This window comes from Rhipicephalus sanguineus, unplaced genomic scaffold (genome assembly GCF_013339695.2).
Source record: "Rhipicephalus sanguineus isolate Rsan-2018 unplaced genomic scaffold, BIME_Rsan_1.4 Seq433, whole genome shotgun sequence".
Classification (NCBI taxonomy): Eukaryota; Metazoa; Arthropoda; class Arachnida; order Ixodida; family Ixodidae; genus Rhipicephalus; species Rhipicephalus sanguineus.
Genome location: NW_023615247.1, coordinates 378229 through 387420, shown reverse-complemented (window position 1 = coordinate 387420; position 9192 = coordinate 378229). Strand labels below are relative to the sequence as shown.

At 47.7% G+C, this 9192-nt stretch overlaps 1 protein-coding gene across 1 annotated transcript in view; it reads right to left on the bottom strand.

Annotated features, from left to right (window-relative positions):
• Positions 1-6905: 6905 nt before the first annotated feature.
• LOC119377326 (leucine-rich repeats and immunoglobulin-like domains protein 3) overlaps positions 6906-9192 on the bottom strand; it is a 38514-nt gene continuing 36227 nt past the window's right edge. Inside the window, exon 6 of the mRNA XM_037646862.2 lies at positions 6906-8039. Within this exon, the coding sequence (XP_037502790.1) occupies positions 7783-8039 (257 nt within the window). The 3' untranslated portion in view covers positions 6906-7782. The remainder of the gene's footprint in view (positions 8040-9192) is intronic.

Sequence of the window (9192 nt, the reverse complement as noted above, 5' to 3'; positions counted from 1 at the left end):
GAATACTAACTGAGACAAGGGGAAAAATTCAGCTCACGAAGTTGCGGTTTTAAGATGTTCCGATTCTGAAACGTATTTCCACGCGCTTCTTTTGCTATGTTTGTGTAACTGGTACGTTGCACGTATAATCACTGTCTTGCGCAAGCCGCGCCCGAATGTCTGGGAACCTTCCAGATTATTTCAGAATCTTTTTATAGGCTTGAGTGTCTTATAGGCAAACGCGAACAGTTGAGTTCATTCTGGAACTAACGCGGCACCAGCTCGAATATTTGATGCCGCATCTATAAATGCCGACACGCCTTACCGCAGAGCAGTTTATCGACGGCCGACGCTCTGTTCGCCGCTATAAGTGTACAGTGCGTATTGCTGTAGTTTGACTTTCCGTTTCCCGGCCACAAGTTCCGCCAAATAAAGACTTTCATCCTGGACACGCCGACTGCTGCCTTCATCGACGTCACGACCCCGTGACAATATTTAAAACATAATTAAGTGCTGATTTTTCTACGTTTTCGTGCTTTTTATACTTATGTTCCATAAGTATGTTCACATAAATAAAATAAACTCAATTTTCTGTGCAAGCCCACAGCGGGAAAAAATTACACCATCTCCCGCTAAAGGGGACCATGAGGCGATGCGAAGCCGGAGCACTTGCACGATCGCGTTCCGTTGGCGTTCGTTGGGCATGCTACCGACCTCGGATCGTTATTAACGGTGTTGTTAACGTTGTAGACGAAAGTGAAACGGTTAACGAAGGTCTTTACTGAGCAGCGTCTAGTACTTGAGGTGTGCACTTTGCTTTGATGAGGATGGCTTTGCGGTCGCTGAAGTGAACCGTGAGGGGATCTTGGTGCAGTGGGTGGATCTTGAAATTGGTGAAGACGTGATCAATGCATGTGCCGTGAATGGTAGTTCGCTGCCCTACGCTTCGCAGCTTTGTCTTGAGTGGACGCAATTGGGCTGATGCTGACGTGTGCTTGCGTCAGCCCACTCACTGACGGGACTGTTGCTTCCATCACGCTTCATCGGAAGCACCGATGGAGTCAAGCGGAGTCAACCAAAGCAAGCGCTGCACTGAACGCGCGCTGCTCTCTAACCGCTTAGAGAGTAGCGCATGCGCCGCGAAAGCAACAGCGAGAACGCAGGAGAAGCGCAAGCAGGTGCTGGTAGAGAAGTGGAGAGAGTAACACGCAGCTGTCGGAGAGAAGGAAGGAGGAGAAGCGCGCATGCGTAGTGTGAGTGCGGACTACCACGGCGCCTGCGGATTACCACGCCGCCTTACATAACCCCGAGCAAGAGATGCGTCGCATCTAAAAAGCGACTTTTGAACAAGAAGCGAGAAATGGACATTTTTTGGCAACAGTTCTTTCGTGCTGTTAATATAAAGTTTTAGAGCGCAGCTCTTAGGCGCACGTCCCTGCGTTGAGCGGCGTCCGCCGTCGCCGTCGCCGTCAGCGGCGTGACAGACAGACATGAAAAAATAAAATGAGAAAAAAAATTACCCAGGATCAACTGGGATTTCAATCCGAGCCCTCTACCTGGCAGTCGAGTATTCTACAACACAACCACGCTGTCTTTTTTTTTGTTTTTTAAGCTCCTTTTTTTGTCGTCTTCCTTATTTCTTGTTGGTTATCTTGACATTGTTGTAGTATTGTGTATTACTGTAAGTGGTTTCAATTAATAATGCACATGCGGCGTTAATAAACCAGTAAAAAAGGAAAAAAAAAGACAGAGCTACGCTGGTGCATGAAACTCTTTTGCAAAAAGACCCCATACAGGCGTCATGTCGGGCAAGGAGTCACGTTAACCTCTGTAATATGGCGTGGCAGAAGAATAAAATAACAACCAGTCATCACACAATGCTAATTGCGCGACTAGTGTGTGGTTTAATGCTTCCCACCCACTGCAAAGTGCTCAGCCATAATTCTTCATCGTCATTAGCCACATGCAGCATCAACAAAGTGCACATAATACCTTACAGGTGTGTAGCGTGTACCTCGCTTATCCGCAGACAGACGAATAATGGCGTAGTGGGTGCTGTCCTCATTCCCAAAAATTATGATTTATGGCGTAGTCGATTCCTTGCGGAAAGCCAAAACTTTAAACACAGTTGGCCTTGCCCCAGCACGAAGCTGCGCTCAGAATTTGCATTAGGCAGCATCGTAATCGTTGGTGATTTTTTTTCTTTTTTTTAATGCATACTTCACTACATGCTAAAATATAAGTGGGGTTCGTTTAACACCCTTCAGTAGCATTATTGCAGGCCCGTAGCCAAAAATTTTTTCGAGGGGAGGGGGCACTTTTTGAAGGCCGCGGCTATTTTAGAAAAACACTTATTTTCAATATTTATTTTCGGTATAACGCCCACCTCCATCAGAATCCTCCCTGCATAATTGTCATGGTTCGGTCACGTGTAAAGATTCGAAATTGATTTCAACGCTGCAAATAAGGGTCGGGCACCGAACTTGTCAACTGATATTTACAAACCGAGAACGGATTGTACACTACAATCCCGAAAAGGGCGTGACATTGACAAAATAATTCAAGTCGCCGCTTTACAGTTAAACCATCGCACAACCAAGCTCTGCGTGTCCATATATTCTTCAATGTATGCTGGAGGAAACACTCAGGAGTTCCCATATGCATTCGCCTAAGACGACTCGAAGGTGAAAACCAATTTCTTCTTTTTGTTCTCAGCCGATGTATTGGTCCTCCACGGCCCACCTCCGAAAGCTTTCTGCGCTTAATGCAGTTTTGCACTGCCTCGAGGATCGGAGGCATTGCAAGCTTTCTGCACCTCATCTAGTTTTGCACTGCCTCCGTGATCGGCCCACCTTTAAGCAAGCGACAATGCCACGTGGTGACGGCAGAAATTTTGGCGATATGTGGCGTCATCTTGACGCCCTCATATAGCGAAGTCATCACGTGATGATTTTTTGCATCGCTCATGTTTACGCCGACGGCCAATTTTCGCGTTTGTTGAGGCGTCTAAGGCTAAAGATGCGGTTTGCGGCTAACCTAAAATTCTGGCGCATGGCTTGGACGGTATAGAAGGCCACAGTGCAGGAGTCGATGACCATTGTGTGTACGGTGCCCTATTGTGTCTTTTGCTCACCTCCCGGGCACCGTCCCTCGTGCCAGGCGCGCCGCTTCTCTCTTTCCTGGGGTGGGAAGGAGGTGGTGCTTACTTTTTTTTTTAGTGGGCGGAGATGAAGACAGCGTGCTGATTAGGCTGTCCTGGACTTGATTGTTTTCTCCAACAGGGAATCCTGGGAAGGCCCAGGCTTTATAACGCACCTACACGCTACCACAGGCTACCAAATCGTCATGTAAATAAACGTTCTTGTAGTCAGCTCCGGCTCGTGATCTCGACTTCTCCCTGAGGCCTGGCTACTCCCCGATCCTATGGGCAACTCCTGACCACGTCAGCTTTTACCCTCTCACATCCATCTTTCTCACCACTTGCTACTCTATGCTATACATGGATATGCTTGCTCCCTTTTCTTTTTCTATCTGCATCTATCTCTTTCTACTTCTTTGTCTTTCTATGTTCTAGACAGCGAAGCTATTCTAGCTCGGCGTAATGTGTGTCACCGTGCCCGAAAACTATCATCATCATGAACGGGTACGTGCCACATAATTTGGGCAAATCCCATTACTCACCGCTACGGCGCGCCCTGTAATAACCCTGATGGGTGAGAGAACAAATACAGAGAGAGAGAGCAACAAAGAGAGAGACGGAAACAAAGCTATAAAGACAAAGAGAAAAATTCTTGCGAAAAAAGTTCTTCACGAGGCGGGATTCGAACCCGCCTACCCCTCGGTCCGAAGGCGAGCGTCTTAAGCACTTGGCTTTCCAGGCACGCTAGGAGAGCATAGCATAGCCTTGTATAGTATAGTGTATAGTGTATGGTGTATGGTGTATAGTATAGTGTACAGTGTGTAGTGTATGTATAGCAGGGGGTGAAAAAGGAGCGTGAGGAGAGATGTGATGGTGAGGAGGAGGGAAGAGAGTAAAGCGTAGCACAGAAAGAATGAGAAAGAGAAAGAAATGCAGAGACAGAGAGAACGTCGAAGAAAGAGAAAAAATAAAGAGAGAAGAAAGATAGAAAGAAAGAGTAAGCAAGCATTGCGTCGTCTAGCGACCAGATACCGCACCACCTGGCCAAGCCGCGCATGCGCAGTAGCTAAGCCACGCCCACCGACGGAGACATCGTGCGCAACCTCCACTATAGTGCGTAGCCTATATAGTGCAACCTTGCCCCTCCCTTTTAATATAAAATGCGTGAGCAAACCGTCGGTAGCCCTTGGCGAAAGGGAAGTGAGATAACTGGATTTAACCCTGCCGCGTTAAAGCGTGTAATTTTTGGACCGTCATCTGTGTTTTTCATTGTATTTGATTTTCACTTTTTTTTTCGGCTTCATGATACACGTGGATCTCTTTGTCACATTTAGGTATTTCTACTGATCGTGATTACTCTACTGCGCAGATGCTATGACTTGTCACGTGACTAGGTCGGTAGCTTTATTTGCGTGTGCATGTGCCTACCAATAAATTTTTAGTTGAGAGCCCGCGTCGGTCAGTCAGTGTGGTGTCTTTCCAGGTCCTTGTTTTTTTAGCGCTGTTATTCTTGCATAACGTCAGAGATCGCCAAAAATTTGTGACGTCACTATGACCCCCATAACGTGAAGCCACGTGATGGCGTCATCACACGACATCTTCGCTTGGGCACAGATGGGCCGATCACGGAGGCAGTGCAAAAGGAGCTGAGCTGCAGATAGCTTGCAATGCCTCCGATCCTGGACGTAGATCAAAACCACGTTAGGTGGAGAAAGCTTTCGAAGGGGGCGGGGGAAGATCAATGCATTGACTGAGGACAATAAAAAAAAAGATGGCTTTCGCCTTCGAATCCTCTTAGGCGAATGCATAAGGCAGCTTGTGAGTTTTCACGTCGTGCGATTGGATGGAAGGAGGCGGAGGAGGAGAAGAAAAACGGAAGGACAGGGAGGGGTTAGCCAGTTCTCAGACTGGTTGGCTACCCTGTGCTGGGGAAAAGGGAAGGAGAAGTGAAAGATGATAGAAATTTACACTGCGCAAAGTCTATCTCTGAGGCTAGTTGCGCGCAAAAAGCGCAAGAACGCTTTCAAAGCTTTCCGTGCCGAGGACGGTTTCGACCAGTGTCCTAAGACCTTTTCCTTCGACAATGGACAATTGTCTAGTCTATCAAACACTTTGGACAGTTCTTCTCTTGGTACACTGTAGCGAGGACACTCACAAAGAAGATGGGCGATTGTCTCCTCGCAGCTACAGTTATCACGTGTCGGGCTGCTGGCCATTCCAATTAGAAATGAGTAGGCCTTCGTGAAGGCCACCCCGAGCCACAGGCGGCACAGAATCGTCTCCTCTCCTCTAGTTATTCCCGACGGAAGGCGGAACTGTAGATTCGGGTCCAAGTTGTGAAGACAGGCGTTGGTAAATTCCGTCGAGTTCCACTGTGCCAGTGTCAGTTCACGTGCAAGTGAACGAAGCCTTGTTGCGGCGTCCGTTCTTGACAGCGGTATAGCAGCACAATGGAGAGCATCATGGTCGGATCGGGCGGCTTCACCAGCACGGTCATTTCCGTAGATACCGCAATGGCCCGGTATCCACTGATAGGTTATGCTGTGCTGCTCCTCAATGGCGCGGTGATGAAGCAGTGTTATGTCAGCGACTAACTGTTCATTTGGTCCATGACAATATGGTGACGTAATGCACTGGAGAGGTGCTTTGGAGTCGGAGAAGACTGACCACGCCTGTGGCGGTTCTTCAACTACGAACTCTAGAGCAGCTCGGATTGGATGGAACGTCTTTATGAACGCCCTCTGGGTGGGACGGCTTAGGTGGAGCTTGTTTTGATTCTTGGGTTGTAACGACTATAGTGTAACTTTTTGATCGTGTGAGACGATATGGTTTGTGCATGTTTGATAGGGCTATATATATTGCTGCTTTTCGAAACGTTAGTTGCGATCGAGTGACGCCCTTTTCTGTCTCTTATTCCTTTTTTGGCGATTGCACGTCTTGTGCATTCCAGAAAGAAGGTATGAACTTTCCCAGCAACAAGTATTACCGACGTCTCTTCCGTGACGGAAATAGTGTGAGTCGATTCTTGGTGGAGCCCCGCATTAAAATACTTTCGTTTCGGGGGAAAAACAACTTTCGCGGTACTCAGGCTCGTTCCGAATCCTGCGACAACTTTTGGATGTGATGTGTGGAGAATGCGTACTGTGGTGCTGCAAGTCAGGTGAACGATAACGTAAGCCTTCACATCCTGCATCACGACAATCAAGTGCTGTCAAGTAGGTAATCGAGCGAGTGAAGCAATCAAGCAAAGTAAGGTAAGTACGTAAAGTAAGCAAGGTAAGTGAAGTAAGTAATAGTAAATAAGTAAGGTAAGCAAAGCAAGCTAGCAAAGTAAGGTCAAAGTAAGCAAAGTGAGTAAGTAAAGTAAGTAATTAAAAGTAAGTATTTAAGTAAGTAAAGTAGTAAGTAGGTAAGTAAGTAAGTAAATAAATAAGTGATGTTCGTCGTCACATCACCGATCTCGTACAATACTCAATTGTGTCCACGGTTGACCATTGACCTTTGCTTGCCATGAATCTCAACAAACTTGCTCACAGAAGTGTAATTATTATCGCAGTCTCCTTCCACGATATCATCGCCCCACGAAGTTCTTGCAGAGTCGTGTTGACACATCGTCGAAGGAAACGGCCGCAACCAGCGCTTGCTCCTGGGCGGCCTCGTGTCGCGATGAGGACAGCAAGGGAATGTGAGACTGGGCGAGTTGGTTAATGTTAATTCTTTAAGGTAGTGCAGAAGTCTGCGCAAGAAAAAGAAAGAAAGAAAATGTAAGCACAGATACGTTCGCAGAATTGATTGATTGATTGAATAACTTTATTGAAAACAGTCCTGAAGCTCGGTTTTTTTAGGCCGAGGTGGGCCGCGTCCACGTCGCACCACCAGTCCGAGACGGGTGACTTCGTTGTGGGCCTTCTGGACAGCCCTTAATTGATCTTCGATTTTGTCGCTCTTGACGAGCCGCATCCACTCCTCCCATTCTCGGTCGGGATCGGCGAGAGAGGCGGGGCATCGCTCCATCACGTGTCTGATTTCCATGACGCCATTACATGCATCGCACACTGTCCTTAATTCCAGCTTCGGATAGATTTTACTCATGTTGTACAGTGTCGGGTAGGTACCCGTCTGCAGTAACCGCACACTGACCGCCTGTGGTCTATTTAATTTTATGTGTGGCAACGAAAAGTGCTTACGCTCCATGAGTGCTTTGTAATTTCATTGTACGACAGGCGTGAATCTTTTGTGTCCCCCGTATGGTCATGTTTTGCTGGAAATGTCGCATGTTCTAGAACGTGGATGCGAATTGGAGAAGGGGAGAAAATCTGGCTCCACAGTGGTTGGTTCAGGCTTTGCGCGGTGCTGTTAGATTGGGAAAAAGATTAAAACGTAAATATTCAGAGCCACTGAAGACAGAGGGGTCCACTTGAGAGCCATTGTTCAGACCGAAGGCGCTCACCGAAGCTGGTTCGTTTGCCGTGGGTGCAGTTGGGCGCGCTTTCACTCGTGAGGTCTTGCATCTGTCCTCCTCTATAGGTGTTCTTCTCTACGCGCGTAATTTGACATTTTAGCTCTATAATAATATTAACCATCGAACAGAGTCGGCGCACAGATAGCGAGATGGCAGCCTTTGCAGCGGAGTCGGCGTATCCCTGCTCCCTTGTTCTTCGGTATCACCAGAAGGGGCTCAGCTCATTCACGAGGTAGTCGTCACCAGCTCGGCGCGGTGCAGCGTCGCAAGCCGAGCCACAGACGAGTGAGTCGCAGTCCACGTGCGTCAGATGGCGACCTGCCATGGGCGGTGGCGCGTTGCACCGCCCGTCCAGCTGTCGGTAGTCGGCTGGCGAGCGCTGGCAGTCCCTGCTGTGGCACTCGCGGGGCACCAGCCGTGCCAGCCAGCACAGCCGCCGGTCGCACACCACCGGGTTGCCTGCGACACGGGTCAAGCGTAGCGTCAAACATTGGCGTATGCGTGTGTGTGTGGGGGGGGGGGGGGGGGGGGGGACTTGATAGTTATCACATATTTCTTTGAAACTTTCCAAGACATAGTTGCTGTTCAAGAAACCCGATTTTCAAAATGAGCCGAGATTTTACATGAAATTACCGACTACTTCGTTGGGATCGTCCTCGCAGAGGCGGTGGCATTGCCTTCTTGGTATATGAATAAGCTTTTTTTTTTTCAGAAGGTATACAATTGCATGACTGCTCTCCTTTCTCTTTCGTTAACGTACAGTTTCCAACAGGGGCACAGTATGCGAAATGTCTAAAAGTCACGCTTCTTCCCCGTAGAAAAGATTTCTTACTGGTTAAGAAATTTAATTCTCACCATGTGTCTTGGAGTTTCAGAACAAATATAAGTGGAAGATGCTTGTGGGAATCGACTATATCACTTGATAATGATCCTTGTTTAAATTCACGCGTTGCTACATTTGTTAGTGTCAATGTAATTCCTCTATACATCTCGCTTTTCTCAGTTCAATCTCAAGCATATCCACGTAAAATTCCTCAGACTTTGGTTAGCTTTGGGTCAGGCAATATGCCAGTTCGGCGCCTTACATTTTGCAGGAATTTAGCGCCTTTCACATTAAAACTTGCGTTTCTTTAAATTGAAAGACAAATCTGGGGTACTATGAAGAATGGCCCGTGCTTCTCGTGAACACGAGTTTGCTCCGAGCTCGCACTACGGCGGTCATGACAGGAAGACAGTGCGAAGCGTGCGGAAGCAGCGTTGACAAAAACGGGTACAAAAAACGCACATGTCGACAAAAACGCACGTGCGGCGGTTTTCAAAGGAACAGCGCGTGAACGCTTCCGTGCCGCCACTCGGCCAACATTTCAACAGTGTAGTAATGACACTATGATTGTCTCATTATCTCTTTACCAAATGAACATCGTGCCTTTCCCAGGCGTGTTTGTGGGCGGTTATCCGCTTTTGGGCAGGTTATTTCGTTGGACATGGAGCATCGAAATTTCCACTCTCGAAAGCAACAGGGGCGCACACGCACTCGTACAGCTTGTTTCACTTCAATCGAATATTACGTCGATTATTATGTTACGTCAAATATCATGAAGTAACGTCGCAG